General features: G+C 40.8%; 1 protein-coding gene across 1 annotated transcript; it reads left to right on the top strand.

Moving 5' to 3' along the window:
• Positions 1 to 561: 561 nt before the first annotated feature.
• Positions 562 to 3,467, top strand: LOC109627261 (fibroblast growth factor 20-like). Its single transcript, XM_020083739.2, has 3 exons — positions 562 to 947; positions 2,008 to 2,111; positions 2,230 to 3,467. The coding sequence occupies exons 1-3, from the start codon at positions 620 to 622 to the stop codon at positions 2,473 to 2,475; spliced, it is 678 nt and encodes a 225-aa protein (XP_019939298.1). The 5' UTR covers positions 562 to 619; the 3' UTR covers positions 2,476 to 3,467.
• The last annotated feature ends 13,741 nt before the right edge of the window (positions 3,468 to 17,208 follow it).

Genomic DNA, 17,208 nt, shown 5'->3' with positions numbered 1-17,208 from the left:
AGATATGTGGGCATTTGCATAAAGAGGCAACTTAAGGTGAATTTTTATACGGAGTTGTGCTCTACATAGCTGAATGTGGAGTGCGGTGCGTTGGTGCCACTGCGTTAAATCATCCTGCTGGTGCTGCTACTGGAGGAGCTGAGAGAGCAGAGGGGAGGCTGCTGCAGGAATAAAAGACTGGCGTGATAAAGGAGGTTACGAGAGAGAAGGAGGGAGGGAGAGAGAGAGGAAAACCCTGACGTGCATCGGAGCAAAGGGGAGTATCCCGAGGTGAAGAGGAGAGATAGGGAGCAGAGAGAGGACGGGAGAGGCGGATAAATAGCAGAAGAGAGGAGGAGGAGAAGGGACTCGGGCAGATGCAGTCAGGAGGACACCTGCATTCACCACACCAGGGACTTTAATCTCACTTACATGACCTTTTAATTGAGACTCTGCTGACTGCGCCAAAACGCGCACTCATTGAGGATTTTCTCCGCCTGCACGTCCAACTTTTATTTCTCTCACCCTCTATCTCTCGGGCTGACCCTCGTTCGCACGGAGGCTCCCTGCCCATCACTTGGACCTCCACTCGGATCTTCCCTGTAGTGCGAAACCGGCTCGGGTGCAGTCATCGCATGTGATGGGGGCAGCGGCCGAGGTTGGGAGTTTCGCCAACGGATTTCTGGACAGCTTTGGACACGCGGGTGCCGCTCCTGCTCCCGTGGGCTCACACTTCGTGCTCACCCCAGCCGGGGCGGTGGACTACAACTCAGTGACGGGACTGATGATGGGGGGACATGGGCAGGAGCACCTCGTGTCCGCGGAGAGGCTGTCCCGGAGCCTGGCGGACCTTAGCCACCTGAAGGGGATCCTGAGGCGGCGGCAGCTCTACTGCAGGACCGGCTTTCACCTGGAGATCCGTCCCGATGGAACCGTGCAGGGCACCAGGAAGGACCACAGCAGATTCGGTACAGACCTTTTTTAACATTAACCATTAAAGTATGATTATTAGTAGTAGGTAATTGTGAAATGTGTGATAAGGTTTTGTAAGGTGTAGTCAACTGACAGGTATCCTTATAGTGGAGACATTGGAGAGAACACACACACACACACACACACACACACACACACACACACACACACACACACACACACACACAAAGCGAGAGAGAGATTAAAGAATTAAGGGTAATATTTAAAATTGCATGTATTATATTCTCTGTGCTCTTTGCCATATAACAAAAAGTGGATCAAAATAGGATTTAAAATTAGAAATAACCCACAGTATAGGGAGATTAAGCCTCAACACCCACTGGAGCACCCTAACATCCATGGTACTACAGCCTCACAGGTTACAATAATCAAATGTCAATTGTATCTGTGATGGCAGCAGTTGCTGCATTGACGCTATCATCTATGGTGCATTGTGATCTTAGACTGCATCCGGTTAAACATCATTTATTTCTATGCAAATAAATGCTCCAGGTGGAACAATAGTTGGAATATTTTATGTTTGCGCATTTCTGCTACATTTCCCCTTAGATTAGATTGTGGAGGTTTTTCTTTACTTTGACCAGCTTATCTTCAGTTATCTACATAAACAGCTGCTACCTGCGGCAGATCAAAAGTAGACCTCTTAGAGAGGTTTTGTTTGTGCTGCAAGGCTTCAGCACTTCTGGCACTTGATTTATTCCATTTGAGGCTTGGATGTAGCTTGCCAGAGGCCATTCCAGACACCCAGCCTTGCTTGTCAAAGTCAGCTGGTGCACACATACCATATGGAGAACATGTACTTTACTTTTTGACTGTACTGAGTGCAGGTAAAAGTTAGTCCGACCGGTCTTTAGAAATGTTGCATTTGGGTGGTACATACTGATATATGATGTTGTAGGATATTATATTATGTTCAAAATTAGCCTTAAATGTTTTCAGATATCTTTATGAGGTTGAAGGTACTCATTGTTAGTTGCTTTGGACAAAAGTATCTGCCAGTGAATGTAAAGTAATATAATGTGTGTATTCTTGCAGGTATTCTAGAGTTCATCAGCCTCGCTGTAGGACTGGTCAGCATCAGAGGGGTGGACAGTGGCCTCTACCTCGCCATGAACAGCAAGGGGGAACTGTACGGATCGGTGAGTACACACACTATTGAACGCTCACTAAAACATTCACTTGCACCTGTATTTCAGGTGACACATTTTGAACCATAAAATTCATGTCTCCTTTCTCTGCTTGTTGCTCTTCCTGTAGGAGAAGCTCTCAGCAGAATGTGTTTTTAGGGAGCAATTTGAAGAAAACTGGTACAACACCTACTCCTCCAATATCTACCGGCATGGAGAAAGAGGTGCATTTTACTTTGTCGCTCTGAACAAAGATGGAACGTCTCGGGATGGAACAAGGTCGAGACGACATCAGAGGTTCACTCACTTCTTACCGAGGCCCGTGGACCCGGATAGAGTACCGGACCTGTACAGGGACATACTGGGCCAGAGCTGAGACTGATGAGGGTGTTAGTCAGAGCCAGTCTGAGCTGAAAAGCAAACCCAAGTGCACGCAATCCCGACCCCTGCACGAGGACGATGGGAGATCTTGTTGATCTAGACTGAGCTAGATCATGAAGAGTGCACCAAATCAACACTCCCCCTCACTGGAACGGAAGAAGGAATCTGACCCTCTTTGAACAAGAGTGAAGGTGGAGTTTGACTAAACAGCACCAAGAACCTTCTGTGGAGGATGTGAAGGCCCCATGACAGACAGACAGGCTACCTTGCTGCTTTATTGGCCTATGCAGAAGCCCTGGTGGTCTAACAGATATACTATGGATTTCCACTGAGTTTCCTTAAGACTACCTGTACAGTCTGCATGTTCAAGAGGAAAAAAGTGTGGAGTTCTTAGTTGAGATCAAAAACTGGCTGCTAAAATCTTTCTACTGCTGTGGCTACTGAGTCTTATCATTTTCATTGTTTTCAGTAGGGCTTCCTATTTCATTCTAAACACTACTTTGGCTGCTATGTAAACGATTTATTGAAATGCATAATTCACTATACAGAGTGGCTGGTTTACACTAAAAGGTAGTTTCATGCACTGGAAAGTAGCCATTTGTTCTGGGTAAAAATAGATCTGTATCAGGCTGACGACATGGATGGACTTCACCAAAGACAGAATGTGACTTTTATATAAAGTGCATGAGGAACAAGAGAAGAACAGGTCCAATGGCGTTTCATGAGGACTTCTTTTGTGTCCTGTAATACTGTGTGTTCTGGTGGAACTCTAGAGACCCATTCTTGAACCCAGTGAAGGAATTGTGTTGTTCTCCGACTGACCGCATGGAACTGACACCTTTATGAACATGTTGACAGATTTTATTCTTATTTATGAAATTTTGTTACCTAGGACATACAGTATATTTATTTCATATATTTATTTATTTTTGAGAATATATTTTTACAGGTATGAGAGAAAATAAAATAAAAAAATATCCCAAACGAGCCAAGAGAGATTATTCTTGTTTGTTGCATCATCACAGCATCTTTTTACTCTGAATTCACTGACCATGAGTGTTCTGAATTTTACTGTAAAATGCTTAGTATTGCAGAAAATCATTTACAAGGATAATAGATGAGGAGATCTCTTCTTAGTTAAAAACAACAACGTTTAATTTACTGCCATGAGTCCATTTGGTTAATTTGATCTGCTTGTTCACCAATGTAGATAAAAATTGTGATTATCTCTGCAGAGGAGCTTATGTTTTCATAGCTGTCGGTCTGTCTGTGGCCAGAATTACTCAGAAACTATCAATTTTAATGAAATGTTTTGGAGGCACGACGAAAGAAAATAATCCATTGAATTTTGAAGTGGATCTGGTTATTTGGGCAGATCCAGGGATGTTCTTTCATTCTCTATAACATGGCATTAGCCTTGACAGTGGTATTTTCTTTTTCCAAGCACCCATTTATATTACTCATTATTTTTGTCGAGCCAAAGTCTCAAACTTCATTACTGCTGTCCAAAACTGTTACAAAGTCGACAATATGCTCTATGGACTTGCAAGAGACGTATGATATAAATCAACATTGATTTTGTTAGAACCTCCTTGTTTGGTAAAGGGCACAAGTTTTAATCTACACAACAAACTATAAACCTTTATATTAAAGGTCCAGTGTGTAAGATTTAGGTGAAAGGGAACTATTAGCAGAAATTTAATGTAAAATAATCATCATGATGTTTTCACTAGTTCGTTTCATCTAAATTGTATGAATGTAGTTTTCTTTAGCCCAGAAAAGACCTTTTATATTTAAATACTTTATATTTACATTGAGGGGACCCTCTCTACGGCGGCCGCCATGTTTTTTTACATTAGTCCAGACTGGAAAACTAAACACCTTTTGAGTTTTTATGACAATTAAAGGCTACCATAGGTTCTTTTTCATGTTTGGAAGGAGAGAGTGAGGTGAGGGGTGTTCAGCTGCAACATGCAATTTCAACACTAAATATCACAAAATTCTACACACTCTCAAAGCTAGTATAGATTACTAAATTGATGTCACTTAGCTTTTATCAGCCTTGAAAAGCCTCTACTAGAGCCACAGAAGACATTATACAATTGTACAGGTGTCGTGATACTAGTTAATTGTCTTTGAAATTAATAATCACTGAAGTGCCTCTTTAATATACATTATCTAACCCATATAGTGAATTATAAACAAAACAAATGTGTAAAATGCAGAATATCTATATCTTGTCTTTGAGAAATGTGTTTAGGGGATTGTCGTCCCTGCCCTTGAAGTCTTTTTAAACTGAACTACTAATACAAAGCATTTCACATCTTGTTTGTACTTATATACGTCAAAGTCAGGCATGCACTGGGTGGAGTAGTATCACTAGCTGATTCATAACCTAAGATGCACAATGAGAACCCAAGTTGGAAAGATGGAAGAAGTAGATCCAGTAGATGGTGGCAATGCACCTTGACGTTGGTTGCCACCCGCCAATAACCGGGACAAAGAGGAAGAAGAAGACAAAGAGGAAGAAGAGGACAAAGAGGAAGAAGAAGATGCACAGTGGCTGATTTGCTGAAGTAGTGGGTACAATCTGCAGAAGTACAATGGATCCTTATTCAAACCTATGCATCATTTTATTTTTGCTCCTGCAGATACAGAGGGCAACATGCAGCAACACTAGGTGATAGTTCAGGACATGTGCTACACAGGTTTATCCATACTGCAAAAGCAACAACAACAACAACAACAATGTTACGGTATTCTTGTATCAAAATCCCTGTCTTTTGTCACACTGGTTTCAGTTTTAACTGTTTGATAAGACATCCTACAATAAGTGGGATTTACTCATTTTGCATCCAATGCTTACCCGACTTTTTAACTACCTCCCCATGACCATGGCACACAGGGATCCTTGCATTCCAAGCTATCTATTGTCATGACTTTCCATGATGAGCTGCTATCAACTCTCCACATTCAGTGCCACTGGCTACTTTAACTGACCGTCAATATTCGCAACTATTAGCTTTGTGTTTTAACAGGATACAAATTAAAAATGTAGAATCAACTATGACATCTGATCTATCAGAAGACTAAAACCTGGATTAGTCAAGAAAATAAAAAAGACTGGTTGCATGTCTGTCAAATTCTGCCAATACATGGCCTATGTTTTAGAACTGGTATGGCTGCATTGTTTAAGGTTAGATGTACCTCTCCCACGACAATAGCACCATTATCTACCTAAGAGCCATTCTGTTGTGCTACCATGAAATGATCCTTGTAGTAAAGTTTACTTCTGATTGCTGGCCTTCAAGTACGAAGAGGCCAGGGTCACTTCCAGTAACAGGTAACTGCTTGACTATACTGACAAAATTAAATACATATTTGAGGTTTACTTTTATGCAACATTAAAGAATTCTATGTCAAATATTTTCAAGCTTTTTCAAACAATTCTTCCATATTGAAGTCTTATTCTTCAACCCCACAATTCAGGAACAGAAGGAGAGATTTTCAGGAGTTTAACATGCGTTCAGGCAACTGGACTTGCTTGTCTGAAACAACTCCTGAAGATATCTTGCCCTATTTTTATACTTAGAACAATCAATTTAGTTATAAAAGGGTAAGCGCTGAAGGTGAGGAGGACAATCTAGTATGATCAATATCTAAAGAGTTGATCCTAAATGGATCTTTAAGTGAATTTTTTTTTTGGTGAATCTGTGTGTCTGTGTTTATCTGTAATTCACGTGCAGTTAGATCAGGATAATATTCTGAAAGTGGAGGGAAAATGGAGTGAATATTATTCAGTTACGAAAGGTCGGTATCTTTTGAATTACTCTGGCCTTCTTAATGTGTTGTAGCCTTTGTTCTATAGGCTAAGCGCTCTAACGGGCTCAAAAGGGTTTTGTGAGTGAATTGCTATGCTTGAACCCTCATCCTCGGCATCCCAAGACTGACCTTGAACAATACTGAAGCATTGCTCGGTGCTGCCTTTTAATCTGTATCCTTCAACATCTGGCTGATGTCCACCTGACACTGAAGAAACACCATCTCTGTCTTATTTGTCCTGAAATAGCTTTTTCTTCAGCTGCATTTCACAATATAACAGCCAGCATGCAGGCCCATTGGCTCAGCAACAGTTTTCAGATAAGATTACAAAATGGTGCGCTTCACATCTGCCCAGCTGTACAGACCGGAGCATGGTTACATTGTGTCTATAGAGAAGACATGGTTCAGTGTATGTGTGTGTACAAACCTCTGATAGGGGTGTACAGTGCAGGATGAGAAGGAGAGAACATCAGAAAGACAGTGCCTGAGTACCAGCATACATACACAGACTGAGAGTGTAAATCAGATGGAGAGAGAGATGGAGAGAGAGATGGAGAGAGGGGGAGACAGAGACACAGAGAGAGAGAGAGAGACAGAGAGAGGGAGGGAGAGAAAGAGAGAGGTATGACTTGAAAGTTTGTAAGAAGCAGGTGGGTTTCTGTGAGGAACAATTAGAAAAAAAGACCGTATGAGGGTTCTTGGGTTCTTCGTGTTGCCGGCCTGTCAAGCTGCAATCTTTGAAGTGTGTGTGTGTGTGTGTGTGTGTGTGTGTGTGTGTGTGTGTGTGTGTGTGTGTGTTGCAGGAAGGAGGGGGCATGTTTATGTGAGTCAAAGTGACTGCATGGATTCATGTCAGTACAACGTCTGTGAGTGTGTGTTTGTGTGTGTGATCTGTGAATCTGAATCTGTGTGAAGGTGAGCCAGGGGTTCTCCTGACTTGAGGGCTGTCTGACTGATGTGTGAAGGCCTGTGTGTGTGTGTGTGTGTGTGTATGTGTGTGAGCAGTATGCACTGCCTCCACCCCTCTCTTCACTCTCTGTCTGTCCTCTGTGGGGTTTTCCATTGACTGGTTAGATCTCCAGTGTTGGATCCAGTAGGTAATAGTCCATGCAGAGATAAAACCAGAGCAAAACAAGTTGAAAAGCTGAAATTCCTTTCAAAACACTTATTTCTTGTATCTTTCCCATGAGTCTCCTCAGCATGCTGTCTAAAAAGCTCCATTAAAATTGCATGTTGCCTATTGCAGACTGTATGTTGTAACCAGCCGGTGTGCATGGTAACATATTTATGCTTTTACTCCAAAAACATCAAAACCTTTCAAGCCCAGTTCACTTCAAATGTATAGCTTCTTGTGCTGTCATGAAAGTGTGTGTGTGCAGGGAAGTACGTGCATGTGGTTTGTTTTGTTTTTCCCAACAGGCAGGTGTAGAAGTCAGTGATCTCTGCTGGTACGTATCTACGACTTTGTCCACACAGGTGTTCCTCCTGCAGTCCTCAACACACACACACACAAATACACACACACGCTTATGATATGCGCACACCATCTGTCATCACTTTTCTGTGCATGAGATTAATGGTGCTGTGGGAGTGACTCATCTCTGCTGAATTGCGACATGAAAAAAAAACAACTATGTGTCCTTCCTGAATTCTTAGAGCTACGAGACAGCTATGAACAAATCACACAAATGACTAACAAATGACTTCAGTTCAGATGCAGTTATCTGTGGCAAACATTCTACAAACTTGGGTTGCACCCACTACTATTCAAGCCCACACAATTTGAACTCAACTTTTGAAAACCCCAACATTTTTATCAATGATTTTCATGAATGGTTTTCTAATGTGCAACATGCAGATGAGCTCAATGGTTGTTTGTTTCTAAAACAGGTCATCTGTGATCCAGTTTTCATGTGACCCTCAAAGGAAAAGCTAAGATATATAACTGACAGAGTGTTTTAGCATCTTTCAGCACATTTTTTTGGTTTGAGATTCTGCTGTTACTTTTAGCTAAAAGGTCTAATACCCCATTATACGCTAACAGCACAGCACCAAATGAAATAACTTACAGATAACGTTAGCAAACAAGTGGTGGTGGTAGTCAATATGAAGACGGCTGGATACTAGCAGTGTCAGGGGCGGCATTCTTTGGGGGACCGAGTAGACTGCAAGGGCCAAACCGAAATGAGATGGTCTGGTCTATGAAGGACTTACTATTTGCTTCACTAACTTGTCTGAGCATTACCATTGCATTGTTAGCTACAGTAACACTACATTTACGGCAGCTCAGCCACCTGTATAGCAAGCATGTTAGCTTCGTCATCGGTGTGCAATGAATCCTGGTTTAGTTTAGCTGAGAAGGATGCAACTGTTTCACCCTTCATTGCTGATGAATGGAGGGATGCATTTGTTGACCATATGCAAAATTTGTAGTTTTTTTTATTATGTACATACTAAATTAACATGTTGCAGTATTTTTTTAAACTAAAATATACTTGAGTTGCAAAGGCATAATAATTAAGGAAAGGGAATCGATATAATAAGCACTGTTAAAGCAGTTTAAGGGTTTTACCCAATTATCTCTGAAGAAACCATACACAGGGAAACCACAGCACAAGCTAAAGTAAACCGAGTGTACCTGACGTGCACCTCCACACCCTCCTGCCGTTTTCCTTCAGCCTGCTCCAATGAAAGAGTGCTCGCTGACATATTGCAGATGAAAGATTAACACCAGTGCACATATTTTCAACCCTGTTATCATAGATGGTTCCAAAGCAGTTGTTGAAAATGTTACTGAGCAGACTGCAGATTCCATGTCAAATACCCATCTAACCACTGTGTTCAGCTCATATTCACAAACCTGAAAACCACAAATTACACACAACATGGGAAGAGCATGAAACCGGGCAAAGAATGCACACTAGTCCTGTCAGATCGAACTATCTAAGTTTGTTTCATACAAACATGACAATTACATTTGTCTTTTGCCATAAAGACTTAGATTCACCCTGAGGTCCAAAAATTATTAAAGACCATAATTGTTGGTGTGGGGGTTTCTACATGATGTCAATAGTATTTCTTTGACTACAAACTGTTTGTACCTTCTAACTTTAATTCATTTATCAGGCTGAATAATCTTAGAAGGGGCTCCACAGCACATGCTTGCTAGTTGATATAGAAAGGAAATTCAAACTCAGTTGAACTCGTAGGTGTGTGTATTTCTATGAAACACTGTTGGGGTGAAATGAAGTATAATAACCATCCAAACTGGCAGAGCTGCACATCCTCTATAGGACAGCGTAGTGAAATTGAAAAGAGATATTGGGAATAGAACTGATAGGAGGGAAAGAAAGGGATTAGAGATGAGACAGCAGACACTTATTCCCCTGTGGTTCTCCACCCCTGTGGTGTAAAATCATTTATGTGGCTTACGGAGGACATGTTCGCTCAATGCTATGGATTCACAGACAAAGTCACTACTAAATTCTTAATAGGAGAGGAAACATCCATTAACTTGCCAGACAAGGAGGGGTAAAGGGAGGGAGACGATGACAGGGGGAGACACAAAATAATGTGTTGTAAACTCAAAGAAATAAGGGAAAGAAAAGAAGAAGTATTTTAAATGTGGCACAGGTGATCTTATATACAGTTTAGCTTTAGCGCAAATGGTGTCAAATTTGAGCCTCAATTTACAGAAAGCTGAGATTCTCCTGAAAAAAAAAAAGATATAAAGAACTGGGTATCATGCACCATGCAAGTACATGTAAAAGGCTCATTTAAGAAAGCATGTAAAAATTTAGAAAATGCCCTTAGATAGTATGGACTGCACATTATGTACTATAAATATTTATTTATGTACCAATGGTCATAATATAGCAGTTCATAGACATGAGATTGGTGTGTGTATGCCCTTCTTGGATCAGTGCAAAAGAACAGGCTGGCTTTAACCTAAAAAGTTAACTAAAATCAAAATGTGTTATCGCTCCACTATGTCCATTCCATTAGATGATATGACATTGACACAATTATTTAAAATGTTCTATAGTCTTTAAATTATTTACTCTCCATCCTACACCTTAAGGGGCCACAGCCCCCAGACTCTTCTAAATACTCAGCAGACCCTGAATTCAATAATGGCAGCTGTTTTTTTATTATCGGGCCAAACACCACAGCCTCTGGGGTTTATATACACACACACACACACACACACACACACACACACACACAAAGATAGAGAGAGAAAGGGAAAGAGAGAGAGCAAGAGGGTGGAAGTAATTAAAGCAAGTGGAGCTAAATTGAAGTATATTGAACTCATCTCTCACACACTCCCGCTCCGTCGATAGATCACTCACCAAGCGCTATCGATCGCTGCAAAGACTTCCCTCTGCAAAACACTCCTCTCTGCAGTGACTGTGTGTGTGTGGGATGTAAGTTGGTGAACAAGATAAAGGGAAAGATGCAATGAGGGACAGAAGAATTTTAAAAAAAGACAGAAAGACAATGCAGATGAATTTGCAAAATATTTTTACTCTCCATCTTTCTCTATCTCTTCATCCCTCATTTCGCCTCTCTCCCTCTCCTTCTCGTCCTCACCTCTCTCCTCTATGCATCCTTTTCTCTTCAGATCCCTTTATCTCCATCTATCTATTGGGAGGGATAATGATTTTAACTAAATGAGAGTCTTACACTTCCCTGCCCCACTAGATTAGCGGATCAATGGAACAGCATTTGTGTGTTGGGGGGAGGAGGGGCAGGAGGTGGAGGGGTATGTGGGGCAAAATGCAAGGACAAAGCCGCTGCTACTGAGAACCAACAAGAACAAAAATGACTGATTTTCCAGATATGGGAATGCGTATTGGACGCAATGGATTTTTATTGACTACTCAGTGGGATTTCTCCGCAAGGTCTCAGCACGTCAAATGTCTGTCAAACACAGCACCATCAATGGCAGAGCAGAAGCATACCTTGGCTACTCTGTTAGGACGCCCTTTCCCCCCTCTGCTTGATGTGAATTCAATTGGAGTTTAATTGATTATCTCTTATTTGTGATCAATCCTAAGTGGGTTTGCATCCACTGCAGGCCAAGTCCTTTCACTATGTAGGACGTGGCTTCTCAGCTAAACCTTTTTCTCCTTCACTTTCTCCATCCATTCCCCTGTAAGTGTTTTGATTTTATCGTTTGACATGATGGAAAATACTAAGCTATGCTTCAACAGTGAGCTAACCAAGATGGAGGGCTAAATCGAGCTGAGTCAGCTATAGTGAGTCTAGCATTAATCAGAAAATGACCATTAAACACACTACAACAAAATGCAACAACTACAAGATAGAAAGTATATACCGCCCCAGAGATATCAGTCATTAATTTTTCCCCCCAGTTTGTGAGGTCACCTTTACCTTCGACCACTAAAATCCAGATAATTAATCTTTGAGTCAAAGAGACAACCGGTAAAAATTTGAAGAAACTCCATATAGGCGCACTTAAGATATCATGTTCAAGAAGCCAAAAACAAGTTTTGTGAGGTCACTGTGACCTTTGACCACCCACATCTAATCAATTTCCCTTTGAATTGAACGTTTGAACCAAATTTGAAGAAATTCCCTCAAGGAGTTCTTGAGATATCATGTTCACAAGAACAGAAGGTCACTGGGACCAAAATCAAATCAGTTTCTCTTAGTGCAATGTTTGTACCAAAGGGGCAAACATTGGCTTAGCTGTTGTATTCACAGGATTCACCTTTGACCACCAAATTCTGATCATTTAATCTATGAGTCCAAGTAAACATTTTCACCAAATTTGAATATATTCCCTCAAGGCGATATCATGTTCACAAGACTAGGACAGACGGACGGGCAACCATGAAAACATAATGGACATTAGCTGTCACCAGCACTGACGCATAACAAAATATGCAGTTCTTACAATATGTTTCATTTTATTTTTCTTTCTTTGTTATTTATGTGAAGAAGACATTTGAATGTACCTTGCCGAGTTTTCTCATTGATATGATTAGAGACAATAACTGGATGTTGCAAGTTGACGGCACTCGAATGAAAGTTACTATACCCTAGCATGATGGAGGAAGGATTGGTTTGCATTCAGTGTTTTCACATTTATCCACATTTGAGCATACATTTCTCAAATTTCACTGATGTACAGGTTAATGTGATACATTAGCATCCTGCAAACAGTCAGTCAGTGCTGTTTGGCCCTACCACTATTAAATATATAATTAGATATTAAGTGGCCTTATTGAGCAATGGAACCTGAGAATATTTAGCACACAGACACACAAAGACGTGCACACACAGCGACACACGTCCATGCATGCTGTGTGAAGCTTTCTGTTCAGTGCGGAGGGCCTATCAAAGCATGGTGGTTTCCTCCTGTTGGTGTGACAGCTCTTAAGCCTCACACATGAAAGACTGACAAGGAAGTTTTATTACACCCTTTTTTCAAAGAGAGCGTGTGTGTGTGGGTGCGTGTGTGTGTCTGTTCTCAGCTGGGAGAGGTGTAGACAGCGGTCAGGCTGACAAGTTGCCAGATTTTCAGAACAAAACATGACCTCACAGCAACAAAACCTTCCTCAGTGCTCTTTTCTGCTGCTGCTCCTTTTTATGAAACATGTTGTTGTAAGTGCAAACATGAAGGATTCTACTTTTCACACTAACATATGCAGAAGCAGACAGGGTTTGGCTGATCTGGAGCTCTGAATAAAGACAAAAATGATCGGTGATAAAAATATTGATAATTTCACATTTGTGTAATCTACAATGATCAGACTACTAATATGAAAAGAAAAGACGTTTTAACAGAGGTGGAGCACATGCATCATCATTAAAAATAAAAGAAAATCATATAAAACATTAATTTTCCCGGTGAAGACAGCAAATACATATTTAATGAGTCTGGTTACTGTCTAGGGGCCGTTGTCTACCAATAAAATTGATTACAAGACAAGATGCATCAGGATCTGCTTCACTTGACACCTCTGCTAAACAATTCGTTGGAGGAAACGCAGAAGGAAATCCTGTAAAAGTGAAAAAAATATTCAATACTACTGAAATCCTCAAACCCACCTTTTTGTATGATTACTTTGAAGTACAAAAGAGAAACTGCAGGGGACTACTCAAATGAAGACAAATCTGCTGGACATGAAATAATGCCTATGACAATTGTAATAATCACTATGTCATTCATTGTTTTTGTCATCAGCCACAGCTGCTGTCCGAACAACCACACGCACACAGGTACAATGAGGTATTTGATCGCGTCTTTGTGGTTGTGTCACCTGTGTCTCACTGATGATTTCTCTTTAAAAGGGGAGACAGAGATGTCTGACTGCGATGACAGTATCCATACCTGAGGAGTTACGACATGTGGAGGTGACGGACAGTATTTGGAAAATCAACGCTCTGCGTGTTTGTGTCTGTATAAGTGAGTGTGTGTGCAGTACAAATGGCAATTGAGCTATGTAATGCTTGTCTTATACATACTGTAGCATCATGGGTGAATACAGCTCGTAACTATGGAAATAGAAAGCAGACGAAACACACACACACACGTACGCACACACACGTTGTTATCAGAAGATCAGGATATGAGTGATCATTGCCTTTCTGAGCCAGGGAGTTTCCTTTCCTGGCTGTGTGTGTGTGCGTGCGTGTACGTGTGCATGTGCTTCCAAGCAGCTTTGACCTGCAAGGAGGTAAACAACTCTGTGGCCTCAGGTTGTTCTTAGATATACCACAATTACACACACTCCTGCACAGTCTCACTCACACACACACACACACGATTTTTCTCCAGGAACATATCATATGTTGACTCTTCATTGACAAACCTTGGAAGTGAAAGAAAGCAGTGTTCTCTCATTAAGAGCCTCATTCAGTAATTCCATCACTTGACATGTCACAAAGCAAAGCTGTAACAGACACCGTAAATTATCCAAGTCAACAATATAACTGAAATTTATGAGGGAAACATCATCTATGAAGAAGGTAAATCCATCTAAACCCTAAGCTAGCAGTTTTCTCCTGCCCGCTGCATTTGATCATCTTCAAGCTAATGTTTAGCAAACCAACAGTTTACGGTTTAGCAGCTAAACCGTAAACTGTTTATATATAAAGTTGGACACGCGCACGAAGGCCGCTCTCATGATTCAGAGTGACAGGTACAGAGACTAAAGAGTGAAAGACAAGTTCTCACACGAGACAGGGAACTGCATTGATGCCAAACTACAGCTGAAACTATGAGATCTGACTGTCTGCATGGACGTTAAATATGTTCGGGACCATAGCGTGAGCAGTGGTAGCTTGACGGCAAACGTGAGCACATATAACTGCACACAATAAGTTCTCTTATTTATGGCAAGTCTAAAAAATGTTATGGTTCATTATGAAACTGTGGCGGGACATTTATTGGAGTATATGGCGCTGCCCAATCTAGATTATTAATGGGGAACACTGCCGGATATAGCCATGTGAATAAGATGCAGTATTGAAATCCCGCCAACACACGCTCAAACAGTTGTGAGTCAGTCTCAACAGAAGTTTCAACCTGTTAAAACTACTCACTGGAGTGAATTACTGGAAAAATTAGCACTTAAAGAAATTTCAATAATGACAACCACCTAATGAGAACTACCTTAAATGGCAGAAATCATCATTGACAAAAAATGTATCTGACTTGTGCTTGTACTTTCTTTTTACTTTTTGGCCCTTGTCCCATTCACTAACATGGAGGATGCAGGGTTTATGACCTTTAATGTAGCCAGCCAGCAGGGGGCGATTAAGGCGTTTTGGCTTTACTTGCGTCGCACCATTATATTGTTCATTATATACAATCTATATAATGAAACAATAAATATGAAAAGGTTTATTGCTGATGTTGTGTTTGTCTTTATCAGACCATCATGAGACTGCTAGAATGTACAGTATTCCTCAACCACAGCACGGAGCACGAGAAAAGACGGCTCAGTGAGACACAAATATACTGTAACTCTATAAGATATACCCACTAAAGTTGTCTGACACAAAGTAGTGATAGAAGATGAGACTCTTTGAAAGGAGACCGTTCTTACAGATCTGGTCATTTATGGAGCCATTCTTTTTTTTGATTTTGGCAAGACGGAGCCAGACCTATGGTCCGATAATTGTGAATGTCTGTTCCTGACTGACTGAATTCATTTAAGTAAACCAAAGAGTGTGAAGTGACGGAATCTAAGCTGTAGTCTTAAAACTGGACTTCAAATTTGAGCTGAGAGGTTTGACCTTCCCCTACAGACATAAGATGTGAAAGACAATAACTAGAAATTCAATGTTTGGACTTAAAACCTCCAAAAACAGTTACCCATGAAATTCCTCTGTGACGTCACAGATGAAGTGCAGAACATTCCAGGTACAAATATGCACATGAAAATATTTCTGATCAGGTTGCTCCTCCCTCCACTTGGCAGTTGTTGTCTGGTTCACTTGTTCAGAGGCTGAATCCAGACCCAGTCCTGCCCAGCTGTGGTGAGCTGAGCCTGGACATGCCAGGACAGGATACTCTCGTTTGGTTTAATCGCTGACAAAACACACACACACACACATTCATACACATACAAGCACGGACACACATGAAAAGTGAGGTTTATAAGTACAGTTTATATGTAAAAGGGCCTCTCTATTATCTGTTTGGGTTTATTTCAGAGAACATGTGTGTTTCTGAGTTTGGAGGAGGGTGTGCACGAGAGTCTATGTGTCCCTATACTGATGCCTGAAGTCAGGTGGACTGGCACATCTAGAGTCCCCTTTGAAGGTTCTCCCGCAAACGCACGCACACACACACTTACACACACAGACTCGTCCATTGCTCTTTGATGTCAGTACTTTTTCCATCCTACCTGTTGTTGGTGTAGTTGGATCTCTCAGTTTCACACACACAGTCTGTGTGTCTCTTTAATCTACCCTTACATCCAAATATCTACAAATATGATCTATTACGTCACTATAACCAAAACAAATCAGCTTATAAGAAATATGAAAATGCCTCTGACAGTAAAAAAAGATAACTGTAAAGTCCACCTACTTCAAGTTTAGCAAGGAGAGCACAGAAAGGAGAATGTTATACTATGTTACATCTAAAAGCCTTTATTATTCATGCATGTTAGTTTAATTTCATTTTTATGTATTTATTTAATTATCCTAGTGACAAACTGTGGCATTTTAATCCAATATGTATGACTATTGGCAAAATACATGATTTTGGCATGCTAACAATATTTTCCTTGCTCTGCCCATGAGTGACAGAACCATTTCTTAACAAAAATCAAGTTGTTTTTATTCATTTAGCTGACTGGCTGGTTGTTTGGTTGATTCCTTAAACAATAAATCTACATTTGTTAAGTTGAACATTTTGTGGTCTATCAAAAGTCTTTAAACAAGAAAAATAGTACTTTGATTTTGGGTTTATGTCAGTTCATTGTACCATTTTACAATCATTTAAGTCTGTGTAAAAGCAAACTACAGGGAGCTTTTGTGCGTACACACACACACACACACACACACACACACACGTCTGTCTGTCTGTCTGTATGTCAGTCAGGTATGGTAATTATTGTTTGGATTCAGCTCTTTGCTGTATGTATGTGTTGGCAGCAAGAAATCAATATGCCCTTACTTTCATAAAAGTCACTGCTGTTGTTGCACAGGACACCCAAGAAGTAAAATGGGCATCAGTTTCATACTGTCACACACACACACACACACACACACACACACAGAAATACGCAGGTATCTTAAAAAATAGAATAAAGAAACCACTGAACATAGTTTCCTGCTAAGAGCAGATGATGGTTGCTTGCCAAGAGCTTCAGCCATCATTGCATCAACAAAATGAGCAAATGAGTTTATAACAAGAGCG

This window comes from Paralichthys olivaceus, chromosome 8 (assembly GCF_024713975.1).
Source record: "Paralichthys olivaceus isolate ysfri-2021 chromosome 8, ASM2471397v2, whole genome shotgun sequence".
Classification (NCBI taxonomy): Eukaryota; Metazoa; Chordata; class Actinopteri; order Pleuronectiformes; family Paralichthyidae; genus Paralichthys; species Paralichthys olivaceus.
This window is presented reverse-complemented; position numbering and strand designations above follow the sequence as displayed.